An 18,881-nucleotide genomic window follows, 5' to 3' on the forward strand; every position below is an offset into this window, starting at 1 on the left:
CTCGAATAGTGCATTTTTCTGCTGCCTAGTTTATTTAATCAGATTTGCACCATTAATCTTTGATATTAATTTACTTTCCAAATGCATTACTTGCCAAAAGAAAGTCTCAAGTCAACAGTGTAGTGCTGGAAAAGCACTACAGGTCAGGCAGCATCTGAGGAGCAGGAGGATCGACATTTTGGGCATAAGCTCATCATCAGGAATGAGGCTTGTGAGCCTGAGAGATAAATGTAAGTTTTGAAGGGTGGGTAAGCTGACAATGGAATAGGTAGATCAAGGTGGGGGAGAAGGTGAGAGGTCAGAGAGGAGGGTGGAGCATACAGATGGCAAAGTCATTGGACAGATCAAAAGGGCGGTGTTGAGTTGGAGGCTTGGGACTGGGACAATGCGGGCTTAGGGAGAAATGACAAAACTGGTGAAATCCACATTAATCCCCTGTGGTTGCAGAGTACCAAAGCGTAAGATGAGGCATTCTCCCTCCTGGGGTTGTGTGGTTTGGGTTTGGCGATGGAGGTGGCCTAGGACTTGCACGTCCTTGGTGGTGTGGGGGGGGTGGGGGTAGTTGAAGTGTTCAACCACGGGGCAGTGGGGGTTAGTTGGTGCGGGCGTCCCAGAGATGTTCTCTGAAATGATCCGCAAGTTGGCATCCTGTCCTTCCATTATAAAGGAGACCACATCGGGTGCAATGGATACAATGGATGACATTACTGGAGGTACAGGTAAATTTCTATCGGATATGGAACACTTCATCTTCCACCTTGGAACGCTAACCACTTGCCACCTGGAGGAAGAACGCCTCATCTTCCACCTTGGGACCCGGCAACCATATGGGATTAGTGTGGATTTCACCAGTTTCCTCATTTCCCCTACCCCACCCCTTATCCCAGTCCCATGCCTCCAACTCAGCACTGCCTTCTTGACCTGTCCACCGTCTTTCCCATCTATCCGCTCCACCCTTCTCTCTGCCCTATCACCTTCTCCCCCTTCATCTACCTATTGCATTCTCAGCTACCTTCCCCCAAGCCCCACCCCCCTCTGATTTATCTCTCAACTCCAATCCACAAATCTCATTCCCAATGAAGGGCTTATGCCCGAAATGTTGATTCTCCTCCTCCTCCTCGGATGTTGCCTGACCTGCTGTGTTTTTCCAGCACCACACAGTCGACTCTGATTTCCAGCATCTGCAGTCCTCACTTTCTCCTAAAAAATGTCTCAAGTCTGATCTTGTATACTGACTTAGGGTATTAGTACAGGACAGAGTCAAAATTCTCAGTGACCAAGTTTAAAATTTGGCTGCTTTTTTTCAATCCCTTTCAAAGCATGATTTTTGTTCCAAACTCAAAACAGTAAATCAATTAGACTGATGTAGTCATTGCATGTCAAAGTTTGTTTTCTTGTTCAGGACTCCTGGAACAGCAGACCCCTCCCAATCCAAAACCAGATATAAAATTAAGTGGTAACAGGGAATTTGCTTTAAATAAACTTAGATACATTAGGCAGAATGCATCTTCCATCAGCTTCCAGCTGGACAGAAGTTCACTGCAATCGCTTTCAACTTTAACCCAACAGAGTTGTGACCAATATTAACTTTAGTCCCAAGTCTTGTATTACCAAGTAGGAACTTCAGTTGTGATACCAAAGTACTTAACTCTGAGAATGGGTCATGCTCGTAAAACATTAACTCTGATTTCTCTCCGCAGATGCTGCCAGACCTGCTGTGTTTCTCCAGCACTCTGTCTTGGTTTCAGATGTCCAGCAGCCACAGCTCTGTTAGCTTTAGTATTTAAGTCTATAGTTGGCAGTCACTGGACCATACAGGGCACTAACAGGTGCACATCTGGTCTCATCCCCCGGGAAAGATCTACAGTTTAAAGTCCTAGATTTACAGGCTTCCCTCTGCAATACCTGAATGTGTAATGAAGTGAAGGTGCCAATGGCAAGTTCCTCTTCAACTGCCATTCAAGGAAATACAATGTGGGGAGTTGAACTGGAAAGGGCCAGGATATTACTTTAGAGTCATTGAGATAACGTTGAGCATGCAGGAGTTAGTTGGAAAGCTCAAAGAGCTTGCACGGAGATGACGGGCCATAACGCCTCCTCCTGTGCTGCAAGATGTATGAAAGATTCATTACTCAAGCAGTTTGAATAAGGGGAAATAACAAAACTCTTCAATGCAATCCATTCAATGATTGGAATGTACCTGAAATATCTCAGCTGCCAGTGAAACAACTAAAAGAATTGCTTGGTAATTAACAGAAAATTCCACAGCACAGCCAAGAACGTGTCAGAAAGAAAAAATGTTATTGGCAGTTCTCTTATTCTCGATCCTCAGGAAGTGGTCTCTGTCATTGTTTCCAATGACACTGGCAAACACTCCACTGGACAAATTGTATTTGTTGGGTTTCACTTTGGCAAAGGAAAATAACATTTAAAGATGATTCAGTGGAAAAAGCTACATCCTTGACTTTCACTCCTCAGCATTCAACGTGGCTTTTCTTAGGAATGACTGTGGACATACAGAAATTACACCTTAACAGGACCATTGAAAAAGTCACTTAAGGCCAATTAAACTGATTTCCCCAAATCTTTTGATGCAACAATTTTAAACCAATATAGGTCCTGAATTCCTGATGGAGGAAATTAAAATAGTTACCCTTGCACAGATCATTTAGATATTACACTTAGGCAGCTGGCTTACAAAAATCGATTTCAAAAAGGTACATTTTCTATGTAGCAATTAGATTATCCCATGGATATTTTATATTTAGTCATCAATCTGTATTTAAGAAAACATGCTATGAACTGATTTTCTAATCTTTGTGAACAAGACAGTTTCCTTCTAGTGTCAAATTTCAGACACCGATCAGCTCCACTCACCTTTGTACATCGTTCTCTCCATTGGTTTGCTATGCCTGCCAAATTGGTGCAGTAACCCCAAAGTACTATGGATATTTTCAATTTGGAAGTTTTTTTTCCCAAAAAGAAAAAGGACTAATATTGTAAATTAAATGGCTGTCTTGAGAGAAAAAAAGATCATGTAATGTCATCCATAATTCTACCCTGATTCTGTTTAAAACCAGTAGAACAAGATTCACTCGCACCTGCTGGAATTGATTATGCACAGAAATTAAGTTGCTAAATAAAAACAATTATTTTGCAGATTCATGGCCAGCCAATGTTTGTTCACAAGATGCATCCAAACTGTGAACACCATAACAAAGTTTAAGACAAAAGCCAAAAAATAGCAAAATTGCAAATGGTTCAGTCAATTTAATTTCATGAAACTTTCTTGTTTTTTGAAATAAGCTTTGGGTCAGATATCATCGATCATATCAGCCACCATCAGAAAATCTTGATGAAAACCATTTGTATAAAAAGTTTCTAGCTGCTCTGACTTAGGCACACAGAGTATGGGGGTCCGAATACAAATTTGATTCAAAACTAGTGAAAAATCTGTCCACCTCTGTTTAATTGACAAAAGCAGTAATATTTGGAAATAATTGTATTGGTCATTCTGTAGCTCTATTTTGAGGTATATAGACAGGCCAGACCATTGTCTCATTCACAACATTTACTGGTTTCTCCTTCTGAGAATTCATAATATACTTTCATCAAAACCTTACAATTCTCATCCTTTCAATATATGTTAATTTTCTGCTAATCAGCACATTTCTTGGATACCAATTTATTGGATAACATAATGGCAAGATGACGTTTAGAATTCATGTGTTGAGAAAAGTCAAAATCATAAAGGCAGGTCTGAACAAGAATTACCAGCACTTCTTGCTGAATCATAGAAAATTTGCAAAATCATTGCATTCATATCTACTCAACTGAGGTCTGAGGGGAAAAAATGAAATAATTGCCATAAAAATGTAAAACACTGAAAAATATCTTATTTAAGGATATATTAACAACATATGCCACCATATTTTCACATTTGCAAGGTGTGTTCTGCTTCTGCATTGACAACTCAGCTGCATGTGGGCTCACAAGGTTGTGGAGTGCAGTAATTTGTGGTCTTCCAACTTCACTTTCTTTTAATGGTCAGTGTCAACATTTCCTATCTTTCAGTTGTTTTTGCACTATTTCACAACCTGAAAGTGGTTTAAAAAAAGGCTTACCAAATTTCAGCTTGCCGCATGTGCTGTCTTTCTTAATTTAAGTTGGCTAAAAAGCCTAACATTGGCAAGAACCCAACCTTGATTCCCAATATAAATCTAGTGCATGGTTTGCAAATTTGCTGCTTACAACATTCTCCCACAAAAAAAAGGACTTTAACATAATCAACTAAAATCATCTTTGCAAGCTCTACATTTAACCCGGAATTTACTTATAATATGTAGTGGAATTAGTACAGTGTAACATCAATTCTCCTAAGCTCAAGCCAGAGATTACACGCACAAAATTAATTTCCATTTGTTGTAAACATAATTTAAAATATATCTAAACTCAACTGTAAAAACCCAAATTTACACACAATATCTTTTACCCATAGTCACTGAAAATCAAAGTCATTACTCCTCTGCCTATTACAATCTATTTTGTAGCTGTAAATCAAACTTCAGCACTTCTAAACAAAGTCATGAACTGAAGAAAAAGTTGATACTCATCAGGTTTCTTATAGTTAAGAAGGTATTAAAGATCTTCGTATCTTTCTATCACAAATTTATGACAGGCATGCACTTCAAAACAGTCTTCAAATTGCCAAGCTTTGTTTTTAAAGTTTGGTACTGCTTGAAATGTAGCTTTCAGACATATCTTATAACTTAGAACCTGAAATTCAGGGAGTCTGAAGATACAATGACTAGGTTAATGACATTACTTTTTGAAAATCTGTTTGAGGGAGAATGAAAAAAATAGAAAAGAGGAATACTGTCATTTAATACATTTAAAATGATTTGAGAAACGTTTCACATTATGATTAATATTGCAATTTAATTTTCCAAAGACGTATAATTTATTTAACATTATACATTTTAACTTACTCTCCTCCATGATTGTCCTGAATCCACAAATAACAACTATCTCATGTTTAATATATCAGGTACAGTCAAACTTCAACAGGCTAAACTCATAAGATATTGATTCATTACCAATGGTTCAGAGCTCTCCTACAGCAGGATATTTCAAAATAACAGAAAAAGGTTATGAATAGGAAACATAATTTATCGATCAGTTATAAAGAAGCTCAAGTGCACAGCACAGCAACATCTTCTACAGTAAACAAGATGGAATCTGAAAGCTGAAGTGGCATTGTGAGCTAGACAGATCAAGCATATCAAATGTTCCTGTTCAAAAGAAGGTGTCCAAATGCAAAAGCACAGAAACAAGTGTCGGCAGACACCAGTGTTTGGTGAAGGATATAATTTAAGAAAAATGTGAAAAAAATGCTCTTTTATTGGATATCATGATGAGTCAATTTGACTTCAGTGTATACCAATGACTGTTAATTGTATGCAATTTAAAATAAAAATAAAGAACACTGAGGACCTACACCCATTGCACAGAGTCCTGTTAAATGTGTAGTTTTACTATTTAAGTCTTTAGTATATAATTTTCCACCTACATTACACGTCACTATTTTTTCAGCCAAAACTGCTGATGAATTCAGGATCATGTCCTGCATGATAGTACCAATAGTACACAGTCAACAGTTTACATTAAGCTTAGCATTTAGAAATTTAAATGTGTTATAGCACACTGTGCACAATCACATCTGTTATAATTCCCCTTGTAAATGCTCCCTTTGCAAATAAACCTCAGATTGACTAGCAGCCCCAAGGTAGGTACGTGTGATATTAACTAAATAAATAGTTACTTTATGAAGTGAAACCAATAATATCAAAGTTAGACGCAATCACTACTAAATACAGTGTATAGATATATTGGAATCTTTCAGGTAGCAAATGTGGAATGCAATGCTCTAAGTGAAATTCAAGTAAACAGGGGAGAAGCGTTCTTTCACATTAGCTATGTTAGGGACACTGTATATTAGGCATTTCTTTACAACAAACAGGATGAATATTCTAGAAAGTCAACTGCAATCACCTTCAATTTAAGCAGAGATGATATGCTCAGAATAAAGCAGCACTTATCAGCATAATCAGGATACATAAAGTACAAAGTGCAATTACTGTATCAAAAAAGATAAAACTCCCAATTCTTTACATAATTAAAATATACAAAATACACTATAGCTGGACAGCCAATCCAAGACTGTGGTGTGATGCCATTTAGAGTCATCAAGCATGATCAGGTCAAAGGGCTTCGAAGCCGGCAAACACCTCCTTCTATTGCTAGTGATTGCCCAGCCACAGCTCCCGGTGGAAGCCTGGAAATGTGAGTCTGTAAATGAACACATTAACCATTTTATGATTTTAGACCAACAATAGGTTATTTTGGCAATGAAATAGAATCAAACATTGCCTCAATTACTCCTTTAGAATAAAAATTGAACAACAACACTATTAAGTCTCATCAATATCATTTATACTTGCAATAAATTCTACAACTACATTTGGTATGCACTTCCTCAGAATTTCAACATCCTTAATATTCTGGTTGGAAGAATGAAGTGAGAGATGCTGATGAACACATTAAGTTATTAAAGACCATCATTATGCAAACTGTTCGGGTGACTACACATGCTCTTGGCAGCAATACTGACAAACTACCAAATCTTTTCTCCTATTGCTCTTTCACATAAAAAGAGAACCCCATTATCACAGGGGCTAAGGTAAAACTATTATTCTTTTTAAATTGAACAAGTCAGAACATAATGAAATTCAGTATATTCTAAATCTATAAACTTTCCAATTGGACCCTTTGATGTTACATAACAGGGATAGCTCACAGATTCTCAGTTTATATTATTCAAATGGATCTCCAGTTCAGAAGTTTGAGTGTTGTTTTTCATCAAATGTTAGGCTGTTCTTGTTGTACAGGCCAAAACAAAACTTTTATTTACATGGCATCATTCAAAACGTTTGCAAAGTGCTTTTGTAATAGCGTCATTACTGCATTCCCCTGCATCATAGCAATGTCCCTCAAGTAATAATGTTGATGATGTGCAGAAAATTTTTTTTGAATCATTAATTTACCAGAAATGGGCACTGTAGGAATTTATGTATTGCCCATCCCAAATTGTTCACAAGTATCAGTTTTAAATGGATAAATACTGATGAGCCTCCCACCCTTTTCTTTGAATAGTGCCACAGGATTTTTTTTCATCAATCTGAAGAGCCTCATCATAATATTACATCCAAATAAGACGGATTAGGGATTCAATTGCAGCCACTTGACTGAGAGGATGGTGGATTACCACAGATCCAAGGCTAACTGTTGAGTGCAGAGAGATGCACAGATCTATCCCGGCTCATAGATCACGTACTTCTGCATAACTATGGTTGCAATACAAAATGGCAGGTTGGGTTATTGGCAAAAATGACAACATGAACATCAAAAGTATTAGAATCATGTACAATAAAATCAATGAATGTGCCTAAGCAAAGTGAATAATGTCATACAGTAAATTCTCTGAATGTGAGATCTGCGCCAAAAGGTTAGTAGCAACAAAATTCAATACGTCCAGGCAATTTTAATCTATTTCTACTGAGTATTTTTAATGGGGTCTGCACTTGGGAATTTCATTACTCACAAGGGTTCTTATAAACAGAACCCTCGTGCATACAGAGGAATGACTATATGTCATATTAGAAGAATATATTATCTTTATTAGGATAAAGAAAGCCTTGACACCGTACCACGGATATCGTACGTTTTCCCCCTTAAGCCACACAGGAGGTATAAAGAATGGCAGTTAAATTTATATTTGATCTTGTGGCCTTATTAGAGCTTATCCTGATAAAAGGGCCTTAAGACGTGGGAGCAGAAGGAGACCACTCAGCCCATCAAATATGATCCACCAATCAACAATATCATAGCTTATCTGATAACCCTCAACTTCACTTTTCCCCATATCTCAATTCCCTTACCAAATAATAATAATCAGATTCTTATTCATTAAGTAAGTCCCACATACTTAATGAACCAGCCTTATAGGCCTCTTCAGTAAAGAATTCCACAAATACACTATCCTCAAGAGGAATTCCTCCTCATCACTGTCTTGAGTAAGTGACCCCTTATTCTGAGATTATGTCCTCTGGTATTAGGCTTTCCCACATGGTGAAACAACCTTTCTGCATCTAACCTGTCAAGTCCCCGAAGAGTCCAGAAAGAATTGTGAAGTAGCACAAGACACTGGCTATTTGTATTAGAGAAGCACAATTATAAATTAGGTATAATTCAGCTATTAAAAGGAGTCAGATATTATCCTGTTGGATAGGATATTTGAGATGGGAGAATGAGAAGGGTTGCATATAAAGTACACAAGCAAATGAGTTTCAATAGATCCTAGGAAGTACAGCATTTACTTTTAGAATCATCGCCCCTTGGTACTGCTTACTAATGTATGCAATGAGTACAGATTCCCCATAGTAATGCAGAAGATGGCTAGACAAGTTTTTTTTGAGAGAAAACATTTCCTGTTCATAGTGGTTATATCATGGAATAGCTGGGTATGGGATCTCACTGCGGCATTATAGAGGCCGACTTGATTATTTTAGAGTTAGAGAAGAGTGACCACATGCTTCGCTTTTAGCTAGTTTCTGTCCTTTCTTTGTGCCTCTGCTGGAAAATTGTGCAATTTTTGTTTTTTGGAATTGTTGTTTGAAATGTGTGGATGGGTGTACTTCAATGAACCAGGTGCTCTAATCTCACCAGTTTTGTATACTTTTTGTATATTTTGTATATTCATAACCTCTTGCCACTGGAGGTTTCTACAGGAGAACATTGTAAAGGCTTCCGAGGATTCTAGGACATCTTGCATTTGTGCAAGTGCACTTGTGATTTCTCATCATACTTTTCATAAGATCTATTAATTGCCCATTCATAAACATCAACAACTGTCAAGTTTGTTTGCCAACAATCTAGCAAAGAGAAATTAATTACAGTCAGCTTGATCAACTTATTGCAATGGGAAGGTTTAAACAGTTGACAGTAATACTGGAAATACATGCTTTGAAGATCAAAAAATTGTTAAACTGTTGTACATATCACAATAATATAACAAAAGGGAGTGACTTTACAATTTTAAAATAAACATATGGGACAAATAACAGCCTTATATTCAATAGTTGAAAATGAATAGCATCTTTGTCCATGGATGGAGAGAATGGTTTGACCAGATTAATACTTGATCTGACTGGAGGTAATGTCAGGAGCCAAAACATTATACCCATATACACTTGGAGTTCATTCTTGCATTTGGTCAGCAGAATGCGCACAGAAGTGCAAAAAATACTGATTTATGTTTGAAAGAACATGTGGATTGGCAGCATATTCAAAGGGAATGATAAAAAAATCTAAATAAATATTATGTAACGCACATTGAGGAACTTTTATTGTCACCATGGTATGATTTAATTAATAAACTAGTCAAAGGCAAGAATCACATCCTCATTGTATGAATTGAAATCCTGTAAAATGGCAAGTATTTCTCTCCAGCAGCTCACTTAAAAAGGTTTTGTGGTAGGAAAGTGAACAAAATAGTGACAAGCTGAGAACTGTAAACATTATAGCTCGAATAAGGATTGATGACATAGATTCGCAGATACCTGATTTATCATTTCAAAATGTTAGCTTCTGGCAGACAGACCAAATGCAAACAGGGCTACCGTTAGGTTAAGAGCTAAAATATGACAATTGATCAGAAGAACAAGGTGTCAACTGGAAGATTTTACACATCTGCTACTTAGCTATGGAATGGAGAGGTAACAAAATGCTCAAAACTTGCATTTATATATAAAATTTTAGCTGGCAACTTATGGAAAGAAAGAAAATAGAATAGATAAGAAAAAATAGTAAGATGAACATTAAGCCAGGTGGAAGAGTAAACTTTTAAAAATTCATTCATCGGATGTGGGTATCACTGGTTGGGACAGCAATTATTCGCCATTCCTCGTAGCCCTTGAAAAGGTGGTGGTGAGCGTCCTTCATGAAATATTCCAGTCCATTTCCTGTATGTAGATTCACCGTGCTCTTTGGGAAGGAGTTTCAGGTTCTTTAACCCACCAACACTGAAGGAATGGCAACATATTTCCAAGTCAGAATGGTGAGTGGATTGGAAGGGAACTTGTGGGTCCTACTGTTCCCATGTACCTGCTGCCTATGTCATTCTATACAGTAGTGACCATGGATTTACAAAATCCAGTCTGAGGTGATTTGCTGAATTGATGTAGCGTTTTTTATTGATGGTCATGCTGCTATGACTGTGTGGATGGAGGATGGAGTGAACATTTGTCAATGTAGTGCCAATCAAGCAGGCCGCTATGTCCTGGATAGTGTCGATTTTTTTTTGAGTGCACTTATCCAGGCAAATGGGGAACATTTCATCACCAATCCTGATCTTGTGCCTTGAAGATGGTGGGACAGGCTTTGGGGAGATAGAAGATTACTTATTTGCTGCAAGACTCCAAGTCACTGACCTGCTCTTCTAGCCACAGCATTTGTAATGCTAGTCAGTTTCTAGTCAATGGCAATCCCCACGATGATGATGGGGAATTCAGTGATGGCCAGCTCATCAAATGTTAAGGGACGATAGACAGGATCTCTCTTGTTGGAGATGGTTATTGCCTGGCACATGTGTTACTTGATATTTATCAGCCCAAACCTGGATGTTGTACAGGCCTTACTGCATTTGAACATGGATTGCTTCAGTACCTGAGGAGTCACAAATAGTGCTGAACATTGTTTGCTGATGATTGCACATTCCCACTTCTGATCTTGCAATGGACAGAAGGTCATCAATGAAGTAGCTAAAGATGGTTGGGATGAGGACACTGAAAAATGGGCTTAGAAAAGGTATTATTTTAGAGAAGGATCATGAAAATACTGCAAATGAAAGGAACTAGGGGCTTAAGAATTTTTAAAAATGAAATTTATACAGAACCTGATGTTAGTGGCCAAATCAGGAGGTTGTTCTTTGGTGCAACACACACAAAACTAGGTTCTTTTAAAGCACACTGACAGGCAAAAATATCCAAAATAACATGTATTCATTAACTCCCTCATTTCCAGGGAATTTACTTCATTCTACTAATCAACATTACTGCAAAGTGCAGTTCTCTGCTCCAGCATGCATTTAAAACATGATTTACAAATTAATATGAAAATTAGATAACTGCAGTGTTAAAAATATGCTGGGAAAATAAATAATGGACTCAACATATTACTCTTCAAAGAGTTTTTTGTCTATTATATTTTATTATTTAATGGCCACATCGCTTTCATTAGTAAAAGAACAGAAGGGAGAAAATAAGATGACTCTATCAAGGGCAGAATCTGCACCTGTAGAGATCAGGTCAACATTTTCGCTTTGTTCTTACATCAGGTTGAATTCTATTATTTTCCAATATTGGCAATAATATAACCAGCCATTTCCACATGCCACAAAAAAGCTGCTTTCATCATCACTGATCAAGACAACAGATGTTGGCACGAAGCTTCCAAAAACCAACATTAAAGGCAAGTCAGCATACACAGATGAAAGCTCATTAAAAATCATTTGTTAGACCATTACTTAGTGAGAAACACAACTGAGATCTTGAGCAACTGACTAGAAAATAATATATAGCAAACATGTAAAATAATTTTAAAATGAGACGGGACAAAATTCTGCTTTTGAGTAGATCTTTTTATTTCAGTAGTCAGCTTTATAAACAACAGAAGTTAGACACTAGTAAATTGGTTTCATATATATTTAGTGCTACTAGTTTCAATTTGATCTTTCACAAACACTTAGTTTTGAAAATAAACACAACCCACTTCTCCTGAGCTTTTCCTAAGGGCAAAAAAATCAAAACAACCAACGCGACTTCACTTTAAATCAAGTTTGGTAATAATCATGCCTATCTCTTACAGAATGAGAGAGAAATGTGTTCCTCCTTTTCTTTACTGCCTGCAATCGTTTTTGAAAAGTAAGATGCAAATGTTTCTTAACCCCTGAATGCATGATTAATATTCAATAACCAGCTTGTTTTTGAGTCAGTTGAAATAAAGATGATTATTTATTCACATAAACACTTCAAAAACCTTAATGCTACATTTCTCACACACACACCTGAGGGAATTACAGTTCAAAAGAGTAGTGCATATTGACAAGTTACAGAGTTCATAAGTCATGTGATTAGCTCATCATCTCTACAGGTGTGGCGAAGAATGGCTTATTTTCCATTCTTAAGATGTTGCTATGTGAATTCAACAACTAAATATCAAAATTCAATAATCAAAAATTATATCAAAGCTATTGCAAGATTCCCTTGAAGAGCTGGATTTGCAGCAGATCAAAGTTGGTTGCTTGTGGTTTTATTGCTAGAAATCTGTTTTGCTGTACTGCTGGACTTGAAAACGTAAGAGGATACTGTACAATTTTGCAGTCTCTAGTCTAATGTTGTCTATGTTGCTAACTTTGTTTTTACTGTGCTGTTTGAAGTCAGTCTGTTTTCTTCCTGGTGCTTCGAAGAAAACTGGTTAATCAGAGGACAGGTTTCATTAGATGATCACATGGTCAATACTTTTATCACCTACTCTGAATGATTTGAAATTTGAAGCCAATGCTACGCATCGGGGGAAATGTATGATGGCTTTCCACACTTACCCATGATTTGACTCTTTGAGCTTCAAGCTTAGAGAAACAGTTTATGGCTTCAGAGGTTGAGTTTTAAGCAAGTCCCCACAACATTAGGTGGTTGTGTCTTGGTACATCCATTCAATTCAAGGGAGACATTCTACACACAGACAATCAATACTTTGGCACCTTCACTGATATTTCATAACTCACTTGACCCTTGCGATAGATTTTACTATCGTATTGAATGGTGGAGCAGGCTTGAGAAGCTAAATGATTTACTTCTGCTTCTATTTCATACATTTGTATGTCTATTGAAAAAGGAGGTAGGCCCAGTTAATACAGAATATATTTAAAGTTATAAATCTTACATGCCTTTACTGGGCGTGACATGGACACAAGGAAGTTGGTTGCGATTGCTGCAGGACAACCATCACTGTCCAAGGATATTGGTAGTGGGCTTCCTCAGAGTTGTGTTCCAGGCCCAGCCATCTTCAGCTACTCCAATGATCTTCCTTCCATCAGAAGTTCAGAAGTGGGGTTACTGGCTGATGACAGCACAATGTTCAGCATCTTTCATGACTCCTCATAAGGAAGCAGCTCACATTCATACGTAGCACGACAACATCCAGGTTTGGACTGTTAAGTGTTAAGTAAAAATTGTGACATACATGCCAGGATATTCCCATCTTCAGGAGTACAGAATCCAACTATCGACTCTTGACATTCAATAGCCTTAGCATTGCTGAATCCCTCACTATTAACATCCTTGAGTTAGCACTGACCAGAAATGTAACTGGATGAGCTATGTAAACAATGTAACTCCAAGTAGAAGTCAAAAGTTTGAGAATTAAAATGTAACTTTGTTAAGTTTTAAGCTTGGAGTGAGTAAGTCTAAGGTTCCACACAAAAGTGCATAAAGAATAGGAGATGTGAATTCCAGAAAACTCTGGAAATAGAGTTGGAGATCCCAATAAAGGAACCTTCTCATCAAGTCATCCTGACTCAGTGAAAATACAGGCCAGTGGCACTACCAAACAGCATTACTTAAGACATCAATAAGCAAACTGTTTCAACCAGAATGGAAACCCAAAACAATGTTGATATGTAAGCAAAATAAATCAAACAGAAAAGCATATGAGGATGCAGGAACAACCTATCACATTTAAAATGTTCTTGGTTTGGCACCTTATAGTTTCTGGGTATGTCCAACAGCTTGAAAGTGGGTTTAGTTTGGTTGGTGAACTCTTTCCTGGTCAGCTTGAACATGTATAGGGTCATGCATTCAATAGCAATATTAATTGACGATGTAGGGATAGGATCCAAAGAATACATAAAAATGGCAGAAAAGTAGCAATCCTGAGGATTGGGAGCATTTCAGGATTCACAAAAAGTGGTCATCTTTCAAAATTTTGTAGACTCTGACACGGTTCACCAAACAGTAATGGGAAAACATCTGTTATAAAAGATCAAGTAACAGAACATTTGGAAAGCATTAGCGGGATTGGACAAACCTAGTGTGTGTTTATGAAAGGTAAATCATGCTTAACAAATCTAGTAGCGCTTTTCAAGGCTATAACTATTAGAATAATCGGGGGAATCCAGTGGAAGTGGTGTATTTAGATTTGGATTGGGGCGTCTAGAACAAGGGGAGACAGTCTCAAGATATGGAGCAGACCATTTAGAACTGGGACGAGGAAATTTTGTTTTCATTTCAAGGGTGGTGAACCCATGGAACTCTCGACCATAATAGCTGTGGAGAACAAGTCACTCAATACCCTCAAAAAAAAGATAGATAACAGTTTAGTTTTCGGAGGCATCAAGGGGTACGGTGAGAAAGCAGAAATCTAGCATTGAGATAAGAGGATCAGCCATAATCAAATTGCATGGTGATGCAGACTAAAAGGGATTAACAACATACTCCTACTCCCAGTTCCTACAATAGACTGAATATAATGGTCACCTTCTATTCTGCAAATGTCTATATTTCTATGAAACGTGTGAACTGGTACACCTCAAAAGGAAAAATTGAGACAGGCATAATTCCAAGATATGGGTTATTCAAAAAACAAAATCACCATCTTGTAATACAAGCAATTCTGGGCATCACAAGTTAGACTGGATTAATGAGACCTTGGACAGAATGAGCATAGATTTTAAAAAACTTGACAACAATGGTCAAGCCATCCAGAGAGATTACACAAACTAGAGTCGGATTGCCTGGAATTTAAGAGGTTAAGGGGTGTTGGACCAAATATTAAGATATTAAGGGTGTATAGATAAGATAAATAGAGAAACAATTTATGCCGCATAGGGATAAAACTAGGAGAGAGTCTAAATATTTGAGAAAGACTTTTCAGAAGTGAAATTATGAAAACATTTATAGAGAGTGATAGAGTCATAGAGAAGTACAGAATGGAAACAGACCTTTCGATCCAACTCATCTATGCTGACCAGATATCCTAAATTAATCGAGACCCATTTGCCAGCATTTGGTCCATATCCCTCTAAATGCTTTCTATTCATATACCCATCCAGACGCCTATTAAACATTGTAATTGCACCAGGCTCTACCACTTCCCCTGGCAGCTCATTACATACGTACATCACCCTTTGCGTGAAAAAGTTGCCCGTTAAGTACCTTTTAAGTCTTTCCCCTCTCACTTTAAACCTATGCCCTCTAGATTCGGACTCCCCCACCCTGGGGAAAAGTCCTTGGTTTTTCACCATATCCATGACCCTCAATTTTATAAACCTTTATAAAGGTCACTCCTCAGCCTCCAACACTCCAGGGAAGATGGCCCCAGCCTATTCAGCCTCTCCCTATAGCTCAAACTCTCCCAACCCTGGCAACATTCTTGTAAATCTTTTCTGCACCCTTTCAAGTTTCACAACATCCTTCCTACAGCAGGGAGACCAGAAAGCATGCAGAATTCCAAAAGTAGCTTAACCAATGTCCTGTACAGCTGCAACATGACCTCCCGAGACCTATATTTAATGCACTAACCAATAAAGGCGAGCCCACCAAATGCCTTCTTCACTATCCTACCTAGCTGGGGCTCCACTTCAGGGAATTATGAACCTCTACTCCAAGGTCTCTTTGTTCAGCAACACTGCCCAGGATCTTACTATCAAATGTATAAATCATACCCTGATTTGCCTTTTCAAAATGCAGAACCTCACATCTAAATTAAACACCATCTGCCACTTCTCAGCCCATTGGCCCATCTGATTAAGATCCTGTTGTAATCTGAGGTAACCATCTTCACTGTCCACTAACCTTTAATTTTGGTGTCATCTGCAAACTTACTAAGCGTACCTCATATGTTCACAACTCCTTTCTGCAACCACCAATTGACACTGGATTGATTGCTTCTCTTGGGTAAGACTAATGAATGCTTTGGTTAACAAAAATCTAATTGATGTGGGGCAAAGGGAGGTAAGTGGAATTAAGTCATAGATCAGCCATGTTCGCACTGAATAGGAGAACTGACTCCTGTCCCTGCAAGTCAAGCAACATGAACAACACAACTCTATCACATGGAGGGTTCTCTGAGACCTCACTAAGCAAGTTGGTTCAACTCAAATGGAAATCCGAAAAATGTTTTGATAATCGATCAAAACAAATCACTCAGGACTGTACAGGATACTGGAGAAACAACATAACATAATACTAGGAAATATGCTGTGAAACTTGAAAGGGTTCAGAAAAAATTTACAAAGATGTTGCCAGGATTGGAGGAGTTGAGCTATAGGAAGAGGTTGAATAGCATGGGGCTGTTTGCCCTGGAGTGTCGGAGGCTGAGGGGTGACCTTATAGAGGCTTATAAAATCATGAGGGGCATGGATAGGATAAATAGACAAAGTCTTTTCCCTGGGGTGGGGGAGTCCAGAACTAGAGGGCATAGGTTCAGGGTGAGAGGGGAAAGACATAAAAGAGACCTAAGGGGCATCTTTTTCATACAGAGGGTGGTGCACGTACATGGAATGAGCTGCCAGAGGAAGTGGTGGAGGCTAGTACAATTGCAACATTTAAAAGGCATCTGGATGGGTATATGAATGGGAAGGGTTTGGAGGGATATGGACCAGGTACTGGCAGGTGGGACTCGGTTGAGTTGGGTTATCTGGACAGCATGGACGAGTTGGACCGAAGGGTCTGTTTCCGTGCTGTACATCTCTATGACTCTATGTTTCTCCTGTGTTTATGAACATTACAAAACTTTTTTTCCACGTAATCACTTCTGGGTAGAACAAAGTTGCAACCAGATGCAAATCAACACTAATTTCAGACACACACATGAAAAATAGCAACTTGGGTAACATACTGGATAGCTACTGGCATACCTGGAACTGAATAATACTTTTAAGAAACATATTTTATACTGATCAAATCTGCAACAAAGTGCAATGTCCTGTTATTTGAAAATCACCTCTAGCTTGCCTGCAAGAATTCATACAATTGTCTTTCCCAGAGCCTGGCAAGAAATTTCAAGTGCCTCTAAATCTTAAATCTATTGAAACAGCATCAAGATTTCAGCAGCTGCAAAGCTAATGCCTTCCTGGTGTTAAATCCTGGTGGTGCAATCTGAAATCATCAGAATTGGCTTCCCAAGAACCAAGAAAATACCGACCAATTATAGGATTGGGCACTTCCATTTATCTATGTTGACAGAAGTTTCATCTGTTCTTGGTAGAATCTTGCAGTCCATTAACAAAAAGGACGTCCACACTTCCTCGCTGGTCTTCCTCCAAGCTACTTACACCACAACCTCTTTACCAGGATGAATTCGTTGGAATAAAGTGAACATCCAATATACTGCTTTTTCCATAGAATGATGGTGAATTTCCTTCAATGGGAGACCATCATTGGACAATGCTCATAAATACTAAACATTGAGATGGCCAATTTATAGAAGCACTGAAAATTTGAGGTTGGGTTTATCCTGATAATTGATAATCCTGCCATTGTAGCTGCTTCAAAATTCAAGATCAACATTAACTTTGATCAGGTTAACAATGACTCAATTTATCAAATGGCCATTGCAGTGTTGTAATAACTGCTTATTTGAAACCTGAAATCAACGTTACATAATCTACCATGAACCATAAAAACTAGTTCAACGACAAAAGATGTTTCAACTCCTTTGGATGCTTTGACAGTGCTTCAAGTTGCATGTTTGACTGCCATTTGTATACATCTATGCTCACAGGGCAAGTTCCAAGTAGTGTTCAGAAACAGGAATCTGATCCGTTCATATCTTTGTTTTTCAGGGCTGATATATACTGTACAATCATATGGCTTATCAAAAATTTGAGAAAATGAACTGTGAAATCTGCTTTTCTGAAGAACTTATCTATTTTATGTGAAATACATGATTTAAAACATTGAGAGATGCCTAACTTTAGCTTTCTTCTTTTCAGTAAGGGTTTACATGATATCCTGCGTTAACACTGAAAATTACATCCTTTAATTATTTTTTCAAGTAAACTATGAATGCAAGTTTTTCTTTTAAAAGAATGAGCTGTTCAAAAAGGAACAAGATTAAGTATTTCTTAGCCCAGTAATATTTGACCGACAAATGTAACTGAAATGTCTTTTTGTTTGTTCTGAAAGACAAGCAGCAATGTATCTGTTGTACCAACATAAATCCTTTCGGTTTCACATTCCAGTTGAAGCAATGATAATCAAAATTAAAATATAACATTATCTCAAAAGGCAGTATGAAATGTTCACTGTTCAGCCCCATAAAAAAAACCCAAGAATAAACAGTGTCAGACTACTTCCCTCATTAAATAATTTCTCAGTCATTAAAGAGGTTAGAAAAAAAAATTCCAGCTTTTATACACTGAACGGTTTACCTTCAGGTCAACTGGAGAAAGCTGATATCCTAGAAATAATTGGGAGAGATAATAACAGGGGGAAAATAAAAACAGAAATAATCTTCTCAAAAGATCAACATGTTATATTGAGGTTTAAGGTGTTTACCCTAATCAGGCAATGCTTGTTAAATCCAATTTAAAATGGCAAATACTAATATGCCACCTTTCCTGATATTTTTTGATCAAGCTCGTCAACTATTCCTCCCCCCTCCCCTTCTCCATCCTGAGTATTTGTGCTGAAAAACATTTGTGGCCATGGATTCGAAGTGGGGGTGGTGAAGAGGGATTAGTCTCGTAAAGGAAGGTCAAAAGC

At 37.8% G+C, this 18,881-nt stretch overlaps 1 protein-coding gene across 3 annotated transcripts in view; it reads right to left on the reverse strand.

Moving 5' to 3' along the window:
• Positions 1 to 4,907: 4,907 nt before the first annotated feature.
• tasp1 (taspase, threonine aspartase, 1) overlaps positions 4,908 to 18,881 on the reverse strand; it is a 93,167-nt gene continuing 79,193 nt past the window's right edge. For 2 of the 3 annotated variants that reach the window (XM_043696630.1, XM_043696634.1), the window contains exon 13: positions 4,908 to 6,348. In XM_043696630.1, the coding sequence (XP_043552565.1) occupies positions 6,256 to 6,348 (93 nt within the window). In that variant the 3' untranslated portion in view covers positions 4,908 to 6,255. Of the gene's footprint in view, positions 6,349 to 10,783; positions 13,328 to 18,881 lie in introns of those variants that run through there. The other variant, XM_043696632.1, reaches the window with a different exon arrangement.

The sequence above is a fragment of the Chiloscyllium plagiosum genome, chromosome 9, assembly GCF_004010195.1.
Source record: "Chiloscyllium plagiosum isolate BGI_BamShark_2017 chromosome 9, ASM401019v2, whole genome shotgun sequence".
Taxonomy (NCBI): domain Eukaryota; kingdom Metazoa; phylum Chordata; class Chondrichthyes; order Orectolobiformes; family Hemiscylliidae; genus Chiloscyllium; species Chiloscyllium plagiosum.